The 22,524-nt window shown below is 38.7% G+C and overlaps 1 protein-coding gene across 4 annotated transcripts in view; it reads left to right on the top strand.

Annotated features, from left to right (window-relative positions):
• Window positions 1-22,524, top strand: part of ca10a (carbonic anhydrase Xa) — a 261,443-nt gene that overhangs the window by 96,004 nt on the left and 142,915 nt on the right. For all 4 annotated transcript variants that reach the window (XM_067489008.1, XM_067489007.1, XM_067489006.1 and 1 more), the window contains one exon: window positions 19,368-19,510. In XM_067489008.1, the coding sequence (XP_067345109.1) occupies window positions 19,368-19,510 (143 nt within the window). The remainder of the gene's footprint in view (window positions 1-19,367; window positions 19,511-22,524) is intronic.

Below are 22,524 nucleotides of genomic sequence, written 5' to 3'. Positions count from 1 at the left end.
AAGCTTAATAAAGTCTTTCAACCCCTTAAACTTATGGGAATTAAGTTGGCAACCAACAACGAACTGTATATAAAGGAGAGAATAAAGACTAAGAAATTATTAGAACTGAGAAGTTATTTATTTATATTCTGAGTATGTCACAAGATTCAACCATGTATTTAAAAGGACACACATTAATTTTTAGTGCACATAATTAAATAGAGATTTGTTGATATATTGTGTTACATCCATACTGGTAATAATTCAAACGAAATTCTTATTGTTCAGGAGTTTTAGTCAGTTTGAATTTAGAAGTTCACCCTTACTTTTATTTAAAGTAATAATTTTAACCTAATTAAATTACCAACAGTACTTTTCTACAGTTCCTAAAAATCCTCTGTCTTGACAAGGCTCTATTGTCAGCATTCATGAAAACATTCTTAAAATAAGGACAGTTTGTGTCTTTCTTTACAGCAACAGCACTGTTGCTTTGTTTAGATAACTGGTTTAACTGAGTGGCAATTTTGAAGATTATTATCTTAAGTGAGGCAGGGAGAATGTGACGACATGTTAGTTGAATAATTGGCCCAAATCGGTGTCTCTATACTCACAACTGAGCTCTAGGAAAAAATGTCACTGAACACAGCAAACTCATACTTCCTGTTTATTATATCTCTTTAATTTTCTGCAGAGCTTTGAGATGTGACTTGAAGGCAACATAAGAGAGGGCAGACACTTCCAGTGGCAGCTGTCAAGGAGTCTGTAATCCTCAATTAATACAGACACTAGCATTTCTTACTGGTCTCTGTCCCTTTTGCTGTCTCTCACACAGATGCTCGAGCATCTGTCAACACATGGGCATCTTGAAAGATGGACCTGCGGCACACTCTCTGTAATAGCTGCCCTGATGATTTACAGTTTGTTCTGCTAATCTTCAGTAACAATAGTGTTAGCCCCATTAGCCCAGCAGATAAAAAAACACCTACTGATGAGCTGTATTAATGAGGTGACCGTAGACCAGGTGATGAAAGCTTTAGTTTGATAGTGGCTCACACAAATCATTTGTCTGGATGTTTGTTGTGTTGTCAGAGCCCATATGAAGAAAATGGCCGTTTACAACAGACGTGTTCTTTAATTACATATTTTACAGAGAGGTCAGGTAAATGTCAAGGTAGAGAGTGCTGGTTGCATACTGGAGTTGCATTCACATTTTGCTTTTGTTAAGAGTTATTCACTTTTCTGTTTTTCTAAGTACATTAGAGTATCTGAGTACAATACTGCCACACTATTAATTTCTTTCAAACTAACTGTGGCACAATTCATTTCCACTGAAACATAGTCTAAAGAAACTCATGAAATGGCAGGTTAACTCAATCATGACTTGTTCCATGTCATATAGTTATAGTAAGAAAGGCATTCACATGTGTTACTGAGATGATATCTGTGCATTAGGGTCACAGGGGCCATAGCAGAAAAGATTATGTCAAAGCAATGTCTAAACTAATGCTTGTTAAACAGTGCTCATATTCCACTGATTTGTCATAAACATGCAACTAACAACTTTTTTAGTAGCTTATTCGTAGCTGTGACAAGGTGGCAGCGGGCTGAGTAAGGTAGCCCAGACACTTAATGTTTTTCAGCTCTTCCTGAGGTGTTCTAAGCTGTTCCCCGACCAGATAAGTATATAAAATTTCTCAAGTGATCTACCCCAGGGTCTCCTTCCAGCTAAATGGGCCTGGAAAACCACTTACTGTAGTTTGAAACCCCAGTTTAAATCCACCTCCCAGTTGCGATTGTGGGTTTCCTCTGGGATACTTCGATTTCCACAGTCCAAACCTTGTCCGTCTGTGTACAGTATGTCTCTCTGTGTTGGCCCTGAAATACATTAGAGACCTGTCCAGAGTGGACCCCATGTCTCGCCTAATGACAGCTGGGATAGTCTCCAGCCCCTGTGACCCTAAATAGTAGAAGCAGTTACAGATAATGGACGATTGGATTGAATAAAATCATTAATATAGACATAATTAACATTTTTATACAAAAATACAGTTGAAAGTGCTTTGCATTAAGTACCTTTAGTGAAAATCACTGTCTGGCATCTGCACTGCTGGCATCTTTCTCCTGCAAGTTTTTTATACATATCAGCTGGATTGTGCAAAGAGGAAGAAGACATTTTTCGAGATTGATTTCAGATGCCAGATCGGCTTTTATTAGTCCATCTCTGCTGCCCAATACATGCCCTACTCCATTAGAGAATGAAAGAAAACACTACTTCTACTGCAGCGAATACCTGATACTGTGAGATAAGTAGAGGCAGACTGTAGGATAACGCTCTACTGGGGTTTAACACTCACTGAATTACTCATTATGAACCTGCTGCTGCTTGTTTTGCCACACATGAGTCACATGAAAAATATGTTATATTCAAACAATATATGTGACCCACATGGATGCGGATATCTGAAAATATCCTTAACTCTAATCATGTAATACCTACTCACTCACCAGTTAAACTACTTGCATTTCTTGGGAATGTGGGAAGAAACAAGGCCTAGAGGACACCTTGACAATCACAGTGGCCTTGGTTTTGGAGAGGAAATTAGAGACATACACTATATTGCCAAAAGTATTCGCTCACCCATCCAAATAAATGAATTCAGGTGCACAAAGAGTTTGGTGTGGAAGAACTTGACTGGCCTGCACAGAGTCCTGCCCTCAACCCAATAGAACACCTTTGGGATAAATTAGAGCGAAGACTGCGAGCACTGTGTATTATGTATTTCATAAACACACTTCCCAGAAGGGTTGAAGCTGGTATAGCTGCAAAGGGTGGGCCGACGTCATATTAAGCCCTATGGATTAAGAATGGCATGTTACTAAAGTTTATTTGGGTCTAAAGGCAGGTGAGCAAATACCTTTGGCAATATAGTGTATGTTTTAGTGGCATTTTTGTAATTACTGTGTTTTTTACATTTAAACCTGGGATCAAAGGGAACTTTGCTCTAAAGCAATATTGGATTGCCTTCCATGTTCTTTTTGTTTTGTGTGTATTTCATAGTAAACAGTTTCAGGTGTTTAAAATCTAACATCAAACACAGACAATCGGAGTAAACACAAACTACAGGTGAAATAAAAATGTTATTTATCAGAGCAAAAAAGTTTGTTTGTTTTTTTGGCTTATCCTGTGAGTTCAGAGTTGCCACAGCGGACTATTGTCTGAGGTTGACCATCCAGATTTGCGGTAAGCGTATTGGGTCACTTCCTGTTTCTGCACACTCTTGGGTTTCTACCGAAAGACTGTTTACTGATTAATTGTAGCTGTTATTTTTACTTAAATAAGTGATTTCTTCACACAAGAATTAATACTTAGTCGTAACATATGCTTGTATTACACAAGCACCTGCTTTTGCAAAACATAACCAGCTAAAGTTTACAAATTCCACATTTCACTTATATTAGCTTCGCTAGCTTAGCAGTTAAACATTAGCAATGGCTTCTCTGTCTCCCTCTGTCTCTCCTTCTCTCACTTGCTTGGTGTGTCTCATGTTCAGTTTTTCCTCTGCCTCCTTTAGTGATAATGGTTTATGTAATAAGTGTAAGGTTTTTGCAGCTTTGGAGGCGAGGCTCACGGAATTGGAAGCACGGCTCCGCACCCTGGAAAACAACTCCGCTAGTCAGGCCCCGGTAGCTGGTGCGGGCCGACCTAGCGTAGCCCCTGCTAGCTGTCCCCCGGCAGTTCCCGAGCAGCCGGGAAGCCAGTCCGGCTGGGTGACGGTTCGTAAGAGATCTAATGCTAAACAGACGCCCGAGGTTCACCACCAGTCGGTTCATGTTTCTAATCGATTTTCCCCACTCAGCGACACACCCGCTGAGAAACCAACTCTGGTAATTGGCAGCTCCATAGTCAGAAACGTGAAGTTAGAGACTCCAGCGGCCGTAGTCAAATGTCTTCCTGGGGCCAGAGCGGGCGACGTTGAATCATATTTGAAACTCCTGGCTAAGGATAAACGTAAATACAGTAATATTATTATTCACGTGGGAGTTAATGACGCCCGATTACGTAAATCGGAGGTCACTAAAATGAATGTTGAATCGGTGTGTAACTTTGCAAAAACAATGTCGGACTCCGTAATTTTCTCTGGTCCCCTGCCAAATCTGACCAGTGACGACATGTACACCCGCATGTCGTCATTCAACCGCTGGCTGTCTAGGTGGTGTCCAGCAAACGATGTGGGCTACATAGACGATTGGAAACGTTTTTGGGGAAAACCTAGGCTGATTAGGAGAGATGGCATCCATCCTACTTTAGATGGTGCAGCTTTCTTATCCAGAAATATGGCTGGTTTTATTAAACAACCAAAAGTATGACAATCCAGAGTTGAGCCTAGGATGCAGAGATCCAGTCCTACACGCGTCTCTGCAGTGTCCTTACAACCGTCACCCCCCCACAACTCCCACATACCTATAGAGACTGTGTCTGTTCCCCGACCTAAATTACATAAAGTAAATATGACAACAAGAGGAGTTAATCATAATAACCTAATAAAAGTTAAGACTACTCCTCTTACAGAACAAAACCCCAAAACTATTAAATGTGGATTATTAAATATCAGATCTCTCTCTTCTAAATCTCTGTTAGTAAATGACTTAATAAGCGATCATCAATTCGATTTATTTTGTCTCACTGAAACTTGGTTGCAGCAGGAAGAATATGTCAGTTTAAATGAGTCAACCCCCCCAAGTCATATTAATTATCATGTTCCTAGAAGCACAGGCCGAGGTGGAGGAGTTGCAGCAATCTTCCATTGTAGCTTATCAATAAACCCTAGACCTAAACATAGTTATAACTCATTTGAGAGCCTTACTCTTAGCCTTTCACACCCAAACTGGAAAACTCAAAAACCACTATTATTTGTTATCGTGTACCGTCCTCCAGTCCCTTATTCAGAGTTTTTGATTGAATTTTCTGATTTTCTATCTGATTTAGTGCTTAGTACAGATAAAGTCATTATAGTGGGTGACTTTAACATTCATGTAGATGCTGACAGTAACTGCCTGAGCACTGCGTTTAATTCATTATTAGATTCAATTGGTTTTTCCCAAAATGTAAATAAACCCACTCACTGTTTTAGTCACACGTTAGACCTTGTCCTTACGTATGGAATTGAAACGGATAATTTAACAATATGTCCTCACAACTCTCTTCTGTCTGACCATTTTTTAATAACATTTGAATTTACAATAACGGACTATATAGCAGTTAGGGAAAAATTCCACTATAGCAGATGCTTAAGTGAAAAAGCTGTCAACAAATTTAAAGAAATTATTTCTTCATCATTTGCTTCACCATATGTTAATACAATGGGAAGTAGTCTCCTTAATGTTACTCCTGCACAAGTAGATTATCTTGTTGACAATTCTGCAGCCTCACTACGTACAATACTCGATAGTGTTGCCCCTCTAAAAAAGAAGGCAGTAAATCAGCAGAGGCGATCTCCATGGTATAGTTCACAAACACGCAACTTAAAACAGGAAACACGAAAGTTAGAAAGGAAGTGGCGTTCCAGAAAGTTAGAAGAATCTCATTTAGCCTGGAAAAATAGTTTAAAAACGTACAAAAAAGCTCTCAGTGATGCCAGAACAGCATATTATTCGTCATTAATAGAAGAAAACAAGAACAACCCCCGGTTTCTGTTCAGCACTGTAGCCAGGCTGACTAAGAGCCATAGTTCTGTTGAGCCTACTATTCCCTTAACTTTGAGCAGCAATGACTTCATGACCTTCTTTATGAATAAAATTGTAGCTATTAGAGAAAGTATTCACCAGATCCTCCCCCCAAAAATTACAGATAGATCTTCATGTACAGCAGTGCTAGAGTCATCGATAAGGCCCCAATCCCTGTTAGACTGCTTTTTACCCATAGATCTCTCTGAGCTAACTTCAATTATTACCTCATCTAAACCAACAACCTGTCTGCTAGACCCTATTCCAACTAAGCTGCTCAAGGAAGCTTTACCCTTAATAGATACGTTCATATTAGATATCATCAATCTATCTTTAGAAACAGGCTATGTACCACAGGCCTATAAGGTAGCTTTAATTAAACCATTACTTAAAAAACCCTGTCTTGACCCAGGTGTTTTAGCCAATTACAGACCAATATCTAATCTCCCCTTTATTTCTAAAATAATTGAAAAAGTAGTCGCAAAACAATTATGTGATCACCTTCATAGGAATAATTTGTATGAAGAGTTTCAGTCAGGATTTAGAGTTCATCATAGTACAGAAACAGCACTGGTAAAAGTCACCAACGATCTTCTCATGGCCTCAGATAATGGACTCATCTCTATACTTGTTCTGTTAGATCTTAGTGCCGCATTTGATACCATTGATCATAACATTTTATTACAGAGACTGGAACATGAAATTGGAATTAGAGGAACTGCACTAGGTTGGTTTAAATCCTATCTGTCTGATAGATTTCAATTTGTTCATGTTAATGATGAATCCTCCATGCACACAAAGGTTAGCTATGGAGTTCCACAAGGCTCTGTGTTAGGACCAATACTTTTTACTTTATATATGTCTCCTTTAGGCAACATTATTAGAAAACACTCCATAAATTTCCATTGTTATGCTGATGATACCCAGCTATATTTATCTATGGAACCAGATGAAAATAATCAGTTAATAAAGCTTCAAGCATGCCTACAAGACATAAAGGCCTGGATGTCCCACAATTTTTTACTTTTAAACTCAGACAAAACTGAAGTCATAGTATTTGGGCCCAAAAATATCAGAGATATGATGTCCAACCATATTGTTACCCTAGATGGCATAAGTCTGGCCTCCAGTACTACTGCAAGGAACCTTGGAGTTATTTTTGATCAGGATCTGTCCTTTAAGTCACATATAAAACAAATCTCTAGAACAGCCTTCTTCCTCCTACGGAACATTGCCAAAATTAGGAGCATACTGTCTCAAAGTGATGCCGAAAAACTGGTCCATGCATTTGTTACTTCTAGGTTGGACTACTGTAATTCCCTACTTTCAGGATGCCCCAGTAACTCCCTAAAGAGCCTGCAATTAATCCAAAATGCTGCAGCAAGAGTGCTGACTGGAACTAGCAAGAGAGATCATATTTCACCTTCACTAGCTTCTCTCCATTGGCTTCCCATGAAATTTAGAATAGAATTTAAAACCCTGCTTCTTACATATAAAGCTCTGAATGGTCAGGCTCCATCATATATAGAAGACCTCATAGCACCATATCATCCCAGTAGACCACTTCGCTCTCAGAATGCAGGCCTACTTGTGGTTCCCAGAATTTCCAAAGGTAGAATGGAAAGTAGAGCCTTTAGCTATCAAGCTCCTCTCTTGTGGAACCAGCTCCCAGTTCAGATTCGGGAAGCAGACACCCTCTCTACTTTTAAGTCTAAGCTTAAAACCTTCCTCTTTAATAAAGCATATAGTTAGTTATAGTTATGCTGCCATAGGCTTAGACTGCTGGGGGACCCACCCCCCAATGCACTGAGCTCCTTTCCTCCTCTTGACCATCTCTCCTCTCCTCTCACCCCGCAATTCTCACCACTGTATGTCATTAACTCTGTGTGTTCTCTCCCGTAGTTGTCTTTGTCCTCCTCTGTCCCCCTCTCTCTGTCCCTTTCTGCAGGTGTCCCCCGGCTTTGAAGCTGTGTGTCTTCCAGCGTGCAGCTACTGGTCCTACCAATCTGCCCGATGTTTTGTTATTGCTTTTTGTTGCTCTGTTCTTTTCTCTCTCCCCTTTCCACTCACCCCAACCGGTCGAGGCAGATGGCCGTCCACCCTGAGCCTGGTTCTGCTGGAGGTTTCTTCCGTTAAAGGGAGTTTTTCCTCTCCACTGTTGCCTATGGCTTGCTCCAGGGGGAATTGTTGGGTTCTCTTTATATATCTTTATAATCTTGACTTTATTCTGTAAAGTGCCCTGAGATGACTTTGTTGTGAATTGGCGCTATATAAATAAAGTTGAATTGAATTGAATGTGGATTTGGCACATTTTTTTTACGCCGGATGCCCTTCCTGACAAACCCCTCCCCAATTTCTACCGGGGCTGGACCGGCACTGCACAGCTGGGGAGGGGAATGGGCTGTTAGGGGTTCAGTGTCTTGCCCAGGGACACTTCAACATATAGCAAGGGTCGGGAATCGAACCACTCACCCTATGGTCCGTGGACGACTGCCTTTACCAACTGAGCCACAGCCGCCCCTATTAGAGCAAAACTGTTATCCAATACTTAATTCACTAGTGAAAATGTAATTACCCCATAGAACTTATTAATTAGTTCAGGTTGGACATCGACTAGGCCAATCCACAACTTTCTTCAGATTTTTTTGTTGAGCCATTCTGAGGTCATCATTTGACATAGCTTGAGATAGTGCTGTTTGTCTGAAAGTGTGACACTTTCTGCAGTGGTTGTTCTTCCCCTCTTGTTTACTGTGTACCTGAGTTGTGGATGCTATTCAAACAAGTGCCTCCACCCCTTAGAACATCACTGCACTGGTGTCCTCATCACACTGGTGTCCTCTTTTTTACAAAAACGTGCTTTCTTATGCCATTTATTCTACACTGCAGATGTAGCAATGCGAAGCCCTTGTACTTTCTTTCCTCCTACCTCAGTTGCGCACACTTTAGTCTGTCTCATAAAACAATGAAAGCTTTTTTATATATGTGCTGCACCTGGTCCTGTCCAAAGCTTTAATATAAACCATATCTCTGTCTGTTCTTCAACGCAAAAAAATGCCTGTTAAAACGCCCCCTACTGAGTAAACAAGATGGAACCTGCAGTGCCTGAGCCGTGTTTCAAATAGAGAGCTAGCAGAAGATGACAGCTCCTTTAATGCTGCTCTTAGACATTCATTATCAATAAGATGTTGGTTTCCATACCTGCTTAAGTAAGCATTTATCCCTGAGCTGTTAGGTCTCCTTTGGTGCACTCTCACTCTCTCTTTCCTATTGCAGGCAAATTTGCATCAGCATTTACAAAAGGTTTTTTACCTTTCTTGATGCTTGTCCAAGAAATTGATGCACTGGATGTATTCGGGTCTTTGGGAAAAAGAGAGAGAGAGAGAGAAAGCAAACAGAAGGCAGAGAAAAGCTGTGTGTTTGTGTGTGTTTTAGCATGTGTGTGTTCACTTTGCATTTCTCCAATTCCCTCCTGTTTCCTAAAGACTATTACTCTAACTTTTCATCCATAGCCAGTTGACAGAATAAAGACATTTCATTAAGGCTATCTCTGTGCCTGGGTCTGTTTAATGAATGTATACCTCTGCAGCCTCCAATGATCTTAGTGTATACGCACACACACACACATACACACACATATGTATGTACACTTTAGTTTTATGTTTAATTTGGTTGCTTTTAACTTTTATAGCTGTATGTTGTATAGAGACTTTCTTCCTGGCTGGAAAGCAGCTCTAACCCCTTTGGGTGTGTATGCATATGTCCATATAATGCATTCTGATGAGGGCATTCTCCGAGCTGCTCTCTATAATGAGAAACTATGTCTCTCTAGGCTTAGGATTTATGACAACATGGCTATCTGTGAGGTACTCAGCCGGCTGTGGAAGTAATTAATGTAGGACTTAATTGTCCAGTGTGCATCTCTTTAGACCTAAAATCCCACCTTCACCCCAGCCCTGAACTCTAATAAGCCCACAGGGACTACCCAGCATGCACCTCAGACCTAACTGAGGCCAAGTAATTAGGCTGCAAACATGGCCTTGCACACCCAGGCAGAAGTCTGAGCATTGAATTGTTACAATTGTTAACTGGAGGTTTACAAATCCATACTGGTTTTGCATGTTTTATCCTTTGCAGACATTTTGAATCCCAGCTTTATTGTCACTAACACCTGTGCATTTTAATGTTACTAAAATTGTAAAAACTAAAGTGAATTAAAAGTTTGGCATTGCCTGTTAATTTAATTGTTAACTTAATTATTATTATTAATTAACAGTTTCAACTGATTGTAAAATAATAGAACTACACTTCATGTTTCTATGTGGATTTTCTTTATTGTTTCAAAGGGAATTTAAAGTCACCAATTAACCTAACATACATGTCTTTGGACTGTGGGAGGAAATCTTAAATATTTCTTATTCACCACTGTAGGCAATAATGTTCGGATCCATTATTAGCAATAAATTGCTAATAATGGATCCGAACTCCTTTATGTCAAAAAGTAGTATTTATTTTTTGATCAAGATGACCAAGCATCTTAATTTTTTTATGTATTTAAATAAACCCATCATACAGGATATACTTCATTATAACATGACGCATGTATTTCATAATAGATAACCCTATCTATAATGTTATCTTTATTTGTATGAGCATAGGTGTTGATCCAGGCATAAGCTGTGTCTTATTTCAGGGCCAAAATCCTTTTAAAGTGTAGTCTACGCTGTCATCATAGGCATGTGGCCTTCGCACACAATGTCGAAGCCCTAAATTAAAAGAAACTCAGGCTGAGTTAAATCTTTTCAACTATCCATTTCTAAGTGGATGTGGGATGAGGTTGCAGCTAGTTAAACAGCTAACATTACTGACGTCATGTAACTTAATGTTTTTTCAAGAACTTGAGGTTTTAATGCTGCTTTTTTTATTACAAATATTGTACATATTTATACATAACATCTGGTTATTTTGTCATACGCAAACAACAGTGAAGAAATATTTTACAGCAATTATAACCTATTGTTACACTTACTGGCTAAATTAACAAAAGATCTTAAACTCTTAAACATTAACTGTATTCAAATAAGTATCTGATTGGTCTTAGTATCAGCAGATAGCCATTATTAAAGCTATGTTTGAGATTGGACCCAAAGGTCTTAATCAGGACATCCTTCCTATGATTAAATTACATACATGTGTTGTATACATAATTCATAGATTTGTAGATTTGTTAAGGCTCTTTGATGACAAAGTGGCATGAAGATTAGCCATAAAACAGAAGCCTCCCACCCTCAGTTGCCCTTTTTACTGGCATTATCCATATCTGCTCTGTCTGAAATCTCCAAAAGGCCACACTATATATCCCTGTCCACTTTTACAGCCTGCCAATAAGAAATGAAATTGGCTCCAACACTCATGAGCAGCCTAAGTGAAATATAGGACTTACTGTGCAATAAGAATGTGTGTATGTGTGTAGATTATTGACAGAGCTGTTTGTGCCTCTGTCGGAAGTGAGTGATGTCCCATGCCACTGTAGTTGCATCTATCAACAGCTAATAATTATGTGTACTTTAACAACAGGGGGCCTGGGTTTAATGGATAGATTCTTTCACATTCCAGTTTCCATTCTGCACATGGATTTCCTGTCATTTTTTTTGAAGGATTTTACATAAATAGAGGTCTCCCTGTCTCTCGTTTGGTCTCTTTCCTGATTCGCTGACAAAATTCACCGATCAACACATTTCTTTTTAAAATAGTGTTACCATATATATATATATATATATATATATATATATATATATATGATTTTATTTTTAAAGTGTGTTTCCTCTGTGTGTGTGTGTGTGTGTGTGTGTGTGTGCGTGCGTGTGTGTGTGTGTGTGTGTTTACTGCGTATCATGTGACAGAAAAACTGTCAGGTAAGGTGTTTGAACACAGCTCTGAGGCTGATCACATAACCTGATTCAGCTGTGTTTGTTAAAATGGCAATGACAGCTTTCAACCCACTGAATCACTTTTGCTACAGACAGGCTGTGAACTGCTCACACTATGCCTCGCAAAATGTGCACAATGTGAAAAGGTATTAGTCCTATTAACAAAATGTTAAAAACTGTGAGTGGCAGAAGGCTTGACAAAACACAGGTATATACTTTATTTGAAGATACTCAATAAAATAAAGCAAGAACAGTGGTTTTCAAACAGCCCCCATTTGTGATTGAGAATTTTCTGGACCTTCATTATAATGGGTTACTGAAAGAATACTGAAAGAACTGTAAGTCCTTTCAATAAGAGAGTTACCTTTCCTAAAAGAACACAATAAAACCTATGTTGTATTGTATAATTTGTTGAGGAAAGATGAAAGTTGACTGAAGAAACGAAGAAAAAGAAGAAACAAAGTTAATAAAAGTTGAAGCTGAGAAGTTGGAGTCCATGTGATGTCACCCACTCTAGCTGGGCCAACATTCTGCAATATAGACTATTGGAGAAGTTGAAAATTCTCCAAAAAGTACCTCAAAATAAAACTGTGATTATTCAAAAACGGTAAAAAATATTAAAAACTGGAATACAAGGCTGATAGCTCTTGTGATTTGCTGAAACTATGCCTAACTAGTTAAAGCTGAAAGAGGCAAAAGCTGAAGAGGAGCTAAAGAGCCTCTCCATTCATTTGAATGAGAATAAATTGCTGAAAAAAAAAGAATATTTTATTATATTAGGTATAGGTATAAAATATATTAAAAAGTTGAATAGATGAGCACATGTCCGTAATAAGCAGAACGTTTTAGAGATGGAATTGTGTCTCTAGCTGAAAGTAGCCTGAAATAGTTAACTGCCAAAAAACATATGGAACATATAAATCAGAAAAAGTATAATAAAAATAATAATAATATAATAATAATAATAATAATAATACCATTGCTGTAAATGCTCCAGCATTGTAATTCATTACCAAAATCTTTAGTATGAGGTGATCAGTGGTGGTGATCAGTGTGGATCGGTGAGATGCCAGTCCATACCCTGTTTAATATCTGCAGCCCCCCCATGAATTTTCCCTTATACTTACCTACTTGTTTTTGTGTGTAAATCTAACCAAACACATTGTGTAAAAAAGCAGCTGGGGCTGATAAAAGTGGATAATGGTCAATGGATGATTTGCCATCCAAAGTGGGTGGACTCGCTGAGTGGAAAAGTCCTAGCGGTTCCAGATGTCTTCGGTTTCGAAATAACTGAGCTCAAAGTTGGGATGGTTCTTACCTAAAACTCTCTCAGTTGGTGATACAGTTGGTGATTCTCCATTCTTGTATTCTCCTCTTACCATTGCAGCAAACCAACAAACTCCCTCAGAGTCTGCTATGAGAGTCTGAAATTTGGCCTTTTTCCACCACAAAGCAGCTTCTGCAGCAGTTGCTACTGATACATTACACTGAGCTTGCCAAAATCACTAGAGACCCCCTTGGCCTCTCGGTCAGACATTGCAGTTCACTGGGCAGGGCTTTGTGAACCTCATAGCTACAGACAGGCCAGCCTGCCAGTTCATCAAGCTTCTGTCCAAATGTTAGGAATAGAGAAATGCGTGTTTAAGTGGCCAACTCCTATCTTCATCAGGATTACACAGCAAGGCTTTTCAGTGTGGTCTGACTCAGTGTTGTGTGACTAAGGTCTTTCAGTGTGCCATAGTCGTGTCTGTAGCACAGCCCACAGCTTTGTATCTATAGTGGACTTCTGTTTCCTCTTTCAGTCAGTGAGTGATTAAGTCTGGGTGATTCTTACAAAATGATTTGAAGCATAACAGTAGTTGCAATGACCATAAAATGGCATTAGTTCACTGGCCAACCTCTACTTCATATGAGTTTTGCTAAATAATAGATAAGCTGAAGAGAAACTCTATGAAAGCACTGAAAGGTCTCAATGATTACTACAGCTTATTCACTGTACCAGGCTGGGTTGATTACAGCACAGTTACGGCCATATGGCTCTCAAGTGGATTAAAAAATCTTAAAATCTTAAAGTTTTTTTAGCTGTTAATGTACATTTCTACATCACATTTGAAGATTCACATGCTCATTATTTCAATATTTTATTAAAAGTGCCAAAATAATCCTATATCTTTTAGTGTGTTAAAAGATCATTTTAATTATAACAACTTCAGACTTTTTAGTTTTGGACATCATTCCTACTAAAGATTATGTATGTCATTATTTTCCTTTAATTAACCTTTTCACTAGAAAAATATGCTCCACCTATTGTAAGGTGCTGTGAAAGGCTCTTGTGATACAGACACCTTTAAAAGCACTGGCAGCAGTGCAGGGATATTCACTTCTAAAGTAGAGCAGAGAGAGAGGGCTGACTGGAGTAGAGTGGACTGTTCTCTGAATCTTATGTTAGCCCAAGTTAAATTGCATATTGCAGCTTTAACATTAAATTCATTTGCACAGAATGCAAACAGAAATTAGCTATTAAGTGAAAAGTTGTATTAAACAAATGTTCTTGTACACTGTAGCTGAATAATGAATTTAGTCGTCTGTGAAAAATCTCAGTCGTCCAGGTCATTCTTACCATTCTTAAAGGTGATGTTTAGTGGCAACTGGACTTCTGCCTGTCGTTTTTGAAGACGTTTCAACTGTCAAAAGCCTTCTTCAGTTGTGGCCAAATGGTTTAGCAGGGCAGGCCTATAAACTTTGCGCAGTTATTGGGTTGTTGACGCTTGATGGCATCACCTGGAAGGTGGTCACCACTGTGGACCACCTCAAGTGGTCCCCCTCCTCTCTTGAGAGAGGGTCTTTCTAGTGTGACTTAAATCACTTTCAACAGAGTGATGGTTTAGCAGCTGGAGTCTTATTCTGAGGAGCTGGCTCTCCTGTGTTGAGCCATGTGTATATAAAGTGGTTGTTTCATTTCTCGAATGTACAAATCTGTGCATTCCTCGCTCCACTGGACAGCGTTTACTACATGGGTGATTTGTCCTTGGGGTGGACCTTGTAGCTGTGATGGGGACAGTACTAACCAATCCACTACCATGCTGCCTAGTGCATACCATTGTTACTTTGCTGGCTAATTATCTCATTCAGCCTTTAGAGTTTTTTTGTGTGGAGCATTAATTGGTAGAGCATCAGTGCAGGATGAAATCCCAGTACATGATCCAGGTGTGTCCTCCAGGGCACTAACTGCTCCAGCCAGGGGGATCGTTAAATGTAGTAAACTGATTTCACTGTAACATGTATATGCATTCATGATTTAGTAATGATTTCAATATCTACTAATAATCAGATATCCAATATCCCTTTTTCTTAAAGATTTGTCTTTACCACCTTCTAAGAAAGTTGGACTGTGGCTTTAAGCTCCAACAACATGATTCTTAGCTGTGACAGCTTAGTCACTTGTTTTTGCTGAATTACTTTAGCTAAACGCCTTCCTCTGGTTGTGGGAAACACCAAAGAATCACCACATAGACTCAATGAGAATAGCACAGAGTGATGAATACATCGCCCCCTGTTCCACTTGACTCGATGCTTTTATCTGTAGAGTGATGTAGAGCGTTCTTTGTAGACTGTGTCTAAAAGCATCACAAACAAAATGTGACTTGGAGTCTTGCAGGACTTGTTGACTTGATGAATCTCTGGCTCTTATGTGTTTTGTGTGCTTCTTTCTGATTCACTGTGAATTTGCATATTTTCATATTAACTCTGCTTTTGTTGTAAATCTTAGTGGAATTTACATAGCACAAATCCAGTGAATCATCAATGCGTAATACTGTGTTCCTAAAGGAAAATGCTGTTTTAGGCTCTAGAAGATATGTTAGCACAAAAGAGACATAGAGTTGATAATGATAAGCCTTTGCCTCCCACTCTGAGAAAGGAATTGAATTTTTGGTCCCAGTGGCCAAGTCTTAGATAAGAAACTGACTGGCTGAGATGCCTATCACTCCCACAGTGATGACATTCTCTCACTGTGCCATCCTTTCCTCTCAGTCCTATAGTACATGTGTTAGCTGATTATAGACTGATTCTGTTTCTCTCAGCTCCGTAAAGTTTCCTCTATTTAGGGACAGGTTTTGACCAAATTGCTAAAAGTTTCTGCAGACTAGCTTTGCCCATCAAGCTTCATCATTATTATTTAGGCATTGCCTGCTGCAGTATAATACTAGAACCCTGAGTAATGAAGGCTACAGTATATTTAAGAGGAACGATGTAGGTACATAGGAGCCCATATACTGTATAGATCAAAATTAAACAGCTTGTAGTGTGGCATCACTTCTGAAAATAAATGTGGAAGAAATGCTGTTAAAGAAATGCAAGAAAACTCCTGAGGAGCTAGATGTGTCACTGTCAAAGTCTACAGTCCACAGAATGTGGCTGAATGTAAATACAGAGGCTTTACAACGCACACAAGGTGCAAACTACTGATGAAGTTCAAGAACAGAAACACGAGAGCAGACTGTCCAGTTCTGGAATGAGATTCTTTGGACTGAAACCAATATTAACTTGTAGCTGAATGATTGGAACAAAAAGGTATGGAGAAGGAAAGGAAGACTTCATGATCCAAAGCACATCATCGGTCAGACATGTTGGTGAAAGGGTAATGGCATGAGCATGTATGGCTGCCAGTGGAACTGGGCCACTGTTGTTCATAATCTGACTAATAAAGTAATAAAGTAAAAGTTCTAATAAAAGTAGCAGGATGAATTCTGAAATGCACAAGGCTTTACTCTCTGCGGTTGTCCACCATTTCTGCAGTTGTAGGCTTCATCCCCAGCTTCTCTTATCACATGTCGAAGTGTCCTTGAGCAAGACGATGAACATCAACTTAGTTGCTCCTGGTGAGAGTTAGTGGGTGAGTGTGTTTGATTGTGAGTGCGAATGGGTGAATGAAAAGCAGTGTAAAGCTCTTTGAACATCTGCCTGAGAGTAATGACCCAAAAAATACAACGAAAGTTACCAAAGAGTTTCAAAAGACAAAGAAATGGGATATTCTTCACTGCACAAGTCAATCACCTGATCTTAACCCAGTAGAGCAGCTTTTCACTTACTGAAGGTAAATGGCAGCTGCAGTGAAGGCTTAGCAAAACTTCTCAAGGGAGGAAACTTTTGTGTCATGTCATGAGGTCCAGGTTTAATTTTGCTTATTTATTGGCTAAGCACGTTTTGTTCTCTTCTATTTTTAACACAAACAAAAGATAATTGTTTATGTGAATATGGACAGTCACTCACTCTTCAGGACCGCAAGTGTTATTTTAAAAAGTTAAATTAACCAGGTTCAGATTTGTCAAAGGACAAAGGGCCTACGAATCATTAGATGTCTAAATACTCACCACCTACCAAAAATAGCATCTTGCTCTATTGTTTGCTGTCAGAACTAAAGGAATAATGGCTCATCAGCTGCTACTGTCAGTCAAAAGAATGAATGACACATACACTTCATATTAGGTAAGGTTAAATATTCTCTGTTGTAGATATGAATATATGTGTAAATGTTTGTCATGCCTATATTATAATTATATCAGAAATTGCACAACTAAAAGCTATTATGTTGGGGGACATTTTTTTGTTGTTTAGTCCATTATGTAGCTTAACTTTTTAGTCATTGCTTTAGCTCAGTTGTTGAGGCAGTCGTTCATGGTCGTCAGTGGTTTGACTCCCGGTCCCTTCTGGCTCAAGACAAGACACTGAATCCTATTGTAAGTTACTCTTGGTTGGTCAGGAGAGAACTTTGCACGTTAGGTGCTTTCATTGTTGTGCGAGTGTGTGCACCAGAATGAGAAGCAACAAGTGCTTTGGATAAAAGCAGTTTATAAGCAGATTATAAGCATTTAGAGAGTTATGAGAAATGACCTAACATTATTCATCATATATATCCATCACACATATTGATTTTTGATGATCACCGTTGTCAATCCCGTCTTCTTATCATGTTTATCAGTTCATTCAGTTGTTTTTTGTCTAGCAGTAAAAGCTATAAAAATTCATTTTAGAGTCATACTCCTGACTCTAATCTTTTTTATTTATAATACCACTCTAGGTTTTTTTTTTTACGTAATTATGTTTAATATATGGATGTAGTCTTTCATATTTGCAACATCTGGCAATAGGAAATATAACAAGAGTTGTATTTCTGGTTTTTGAATTATGTGTATCCTTTTCTTTATTGGTCCAATGATTTTTCCTTTTATTATTCTTTCATGGCTGCAATCCATTTGAAAAAGTTTCAAAATTTTCTTTAAGGAAATAGTTCAATTACTCCAGTTTAAGCTTGGTTCTCCTAGAAATGAATGAATATATCATCCATGAAAAATATTTTGAGATTAAAAGGTTTGGAAGAAAGACTTCCTCACTAAAACAAATGGGCTCCTCGTGCTTGTATCATTTACTTGTAGGTGGTAATCTAATCAAAAAGAAAATAATTTTGAGAGAGAATAAATAAGACCTTAAGTTTGGCAAAACCTGTTTTAATTAGGCTAGATTTACACACACAGCCCCCTTGTAGAATTAGCCCTGTTCTATGGCTTTAGAGAAGCTACTAAGTAAAAATGTACAAATGGATCCAATATAATAATCTACAATATTTTGAAAGAGGCACTTCTGTATAATATATATAATTTCATTACTGATATACAGTAATTGTTTTATTCATCTAAAACTCAATTGATTGCTATCAACTGCATGATATTTAATTGTAATATGGTATTTAAGGTTTTTACAGCTCAGTTGGTAAAGGCAGTCGTCCACGGACCACAGGGTGAGTGGTTCGATCCCCGGCCCTGGCTTTATGTCGAAGTGTCCCTGGGCAAGACACTGAATCCCTAACAGCCCAATCCCCTCCCCAGCTGTGCAGCGCTCCTCTAAGCCCGGTAGAAATTGGGGAGGGTTACGTCAGGAAGGGCATCCCGCGTAAAAACTGTGCCAAATCAACATGTGGATAATGATCCGCTGTGGCGACCCCGAACTCACGGGATAAGCTGAAAGGACAAAAAAATAAATAAAAATTTAACAACAGACACTAAGTTTTAAGTACGCGTGATGCTATGATGTCCACCACAGTCACTGTATAATGCATATTTCTGAAAGACTTAATGAAGTCAAACAGTATGTGTATTCCTTAAATCTGGGTCCAACTGTGGTTCAAAAATGTTTTTAATACACTGTAAGTGTAAGTTTAATTAATAATGTTTGCCTAACTTTTTTTATTAGGCTTTTATGTGTTCACTTTACTGCAGGAACTTTCATATTAATACATTTATTTCTATTTGTTTCATGGTTTTTTACATGTATTCTGTGTGTACATGCATGTCTGCATAATTGCTCCTCTGCTCAAGAAAGAGGACATTAACTGTAGATATGGACACAGTATTCTGTAATGTACAACGTTAGTATGACAATACACTTATAGGGATATTTAACCTGCCTTTGTTCCATTTAAAGCTTCAGATCAATAATACACTGATCATTTATTACTAAAGTTTAGAGTGAACTGACAGGTTCCATCTCAAAGAATTGTTACAGATCATGAAAAGCCCACATGGATCTTTACTAATTAAAATTCTTCCACTATGAGTCTTGCAGACCTAAATTAAAAAAAGCACTGAGGCCGAAGCACTAAGTCTAACTGTGCTTTGCCCCCCTATCTTTTTGGTGCAGACGCTCACTTTTTGAACCTCCTCTCTTGCCTTTCTGTTGCAGTGCCATCATTCTGGGGGCTGGTGAACTCGGCTTGGAACCTGTGCTCGGTGGGGAAGAGACAGTCGCCAGTCAACATCGAGACCAGCCACATGATCTTTGACCCCTTCCTCACGCCCATAAAGCTGAACACTGGTGGACGCAAGGTAAAGCTACGAAACAGCTATTGTATACTGTCTGCGTGACAGATGCTGAGGCCTTGTTACGTCTGTCTTTTTTTTTTTTTGCTGGTTTAAGATGTTGCTATGTACTGTTGCTGGTCTTTCAGTGCACTTCCACTTTGCTAAGGTGCTTTCTCTGATCATTGCTTCTAACTGCTGTGGGTGTCGACAGACGATGTGAGCTCTTTGTCTAATTAACAGTCTCCTAAAGATAAAATACAGAACAATTCACCTATTCAAGGATGCCCAACGGTTCTGGTTCAAGTGGTGACTTTATCTCAAGGGCTATACTGATGAGAAACTGCAGCCTTGCAGATTAGTTGAGCATATTGTGTATTATTTTCTCCTATACAGTTGTGTACCAAGGACCGTGTTTGTCAGACTCCAGATCCATTCTCTGCCATATGACGGCAACTAATTGGGAAGCCTTCACAGATGGGCTGCTTTCAAAAGTGCATAGTTGCATGGTGAGATTAATGGTATGATTAGTTTATGTTTACATGCCAGCAGTAGCCTTGGGCAATGATAGAACGTAAAGGACGCATTGCAGAGTACCACCTCCTATGGTAGAGCTGACGTCTTTATCTAGATTCTAAAATAGACCCACCCTATATGCTTGTGACCCCCATTTAATCATATTTTGGTGCTTGTTGGGGGAGTTTATTAATTTAAGCAGCAATTGGAGACCTGTCTACACTCTGAGAATCTAATAAAATTGATAGGGAAACCTGGTCTTTCAACAGTCACTCATGCATTTTCTCCCTGGCATAATTTGTACCTAAAATAAAAATTAAGTCTAACAATTCCTCTCTTTATAATAGCTCCCCTGCTGCTCCCTCAAGGACTCCACTTTGAGAGCAGCTACCCTGTAGTGTGTCCAGAGTAAGGACATCACTCACATGGGCACAGTGTTCTTCCTAGTAGGATAAATCAAAATGAAAAATACAGAAGCTGTACACACACATACAGACACACACACACACAGAGGCAGAGAAGAGGCAGGGCTGTGTTAGACTGCATCTCAAAGTTTAAGGGACAGGGCTCAATGTCATCACTTTGGAGTAGTGTCTCTACACCATACAGTAATTCTTCACCAAAATTATTAGCAAGTTAGTCTTTTTCTCAAACACTACCAATGATCGGTAATGATTCATTTCTGACAAGTGACCATTGCTGGTTTCTTGATGTCGTCTCTTTTTTACAACTGATCCCCTCACCTATTTAAGCCAGATGTGTCAAACTTTTTTCATAGACACAAGTTTTAGCTGGATGACAGTACTACTCCACCAGTCTCACAGAAAGATAGCATTTGCTTCCTTTTAAAGCTTTAAAATAAATGTGTTTTGCAGTTCTGCCAGTCGAAATATTTTTTTATAGCTCCAGAGAAGAAGAAATAAATGAAGATAATGAAGATAAAATAAGAAAAAAATATGAAATTGTTGATTTACAGACCACAGTTAAGTCAGCAAATTAATTGCAAAACAAATAATCAAAAAGTTGTCAAAATTTTGTAAAACCCTAAAACCACACCATCCGTTGTTTAAATCTAACCAGTGCCAGGGCCCTCTGTGACATTTCATTCCAATTCTCCCCTCACATTTCTTGTTGATCTCGATACTATACGATCTGATATACAAAGGCACAACATCAAGTAAATATTGCCAAAATCTGGGAAAATCTAAATCCTGTAACCCGACCAAATTCATAAAAGTAAGGAACAAGTATAGTATTTTACTGTGTACATGTGAGGCCTTAAAAGGTCCCTTGTGACCTTGTATTTGTAACATATACAGAACTGTTTTCTGCTTTAAAGTGGTCAAACCTCACAGTCAAAGATATTAGCTGCTTATTAATATGTGCACATATGATTGTATATTTATGGTTTGGTTAGTTTAAGGCAAATGTTTGGTTAGCTTTCTGTAGGACACGGAAAACTTTGCCATTGTTCAACCCTTTCTCAATTAGGTGAGAAAAAAATTGATGCTAATGGCAGTTTTGGAGATTGTTCAACGAGTTTGCTTTGCCACAGGTGAGAAAATGTGTCAATCTGTTGGTTATTTGTTGGTCTTTTTCGTCACGATGATCCACTTCCTAAATCCTAAAAAATCAGGTGTTCGTGTTTTGAGTTGGTGTGGTTCTCGAACCCGAACTGGTTCTTTGGTTGCCAAAATTTTAAGTACTCATTGACTTTGGAAACCTCATGCATTTATTGGCATGTAAAACTCTTTTTAACTGTTGAATTTTCTTAAACTTGTAATAGATACTCTATGAATATTATAGCATATGGAAGACAGTGTGGGATTATTTCATGTTTTTTTTGTACAGCACCTGTGCGACTCATAAGGTGCAGAGATTTCATCAGCTGTAACATTTTACAACCTTAGCAGAGCAGACTTACTGATTATGCTGTTTGTTGAAGGGCAAATAAAGGTGTGTTTGTGGGTCCCCTTGATTTTGAAAACTGTATCAACTTAATTTCTAATTTTTTCTCACTTGCTGTGCTCGGTTTCATTGTTAACATCAGATACTGTGGCTCAGGAGCAGATCTTTAATCTAAACCTATCTTTACCAGTTAATGTTACTCCTGACTACTCTCAAGCCTTGGGCTTTAGCATTTACTGTAAACTTTGTCTGATTCCCTGCTCTCTGGATAGATAAAACACAGCAAGAATATGACCCACACATTTTTGCCATGATGGCCTGCTACGCTTGTAAAAGAATCTCATCAAAATAAGGCCTATGTTCAACAGTGTCACAACACACAGAGCATCACAGTTCGCTGTGTATGGGTCCATGCTGACCCCTGTTCACCACAACATTAATATGACCATTTGGTATTTATTTTGTGGCAGATCAATGTAATTGAATATCATTTTAGGATATTTTAGAAAAGCAAAGTAGGTGTATGTACATCATGTACAGTAGGTGCAGGGCTATTTTAAATAGCATCGGTAAAATATCTTTTTCAGGTCACAGTAATTCTAAATATTTTTAGAATG

Source organism: Channa argus, chromosome 20, assembly GCF_033026475.1.
Source record: "Channa argus isolate prfri chromosome 20, Channa argus male v1.0, whole genome shotgun sequence".
In the NCBI taxonomy this organism is placed as follows: domain Eukaryota; kingdom Metazoa; phylum Chordata; class Actinopteri; order Anabantiformes; family Channidae; genus Channa; species Channa argus.
The sequence above is the reverse complement of the archived record's forward strand: the minus strand, read 5'-3'. Positions and strand labels throughout refer to the sequence as shown.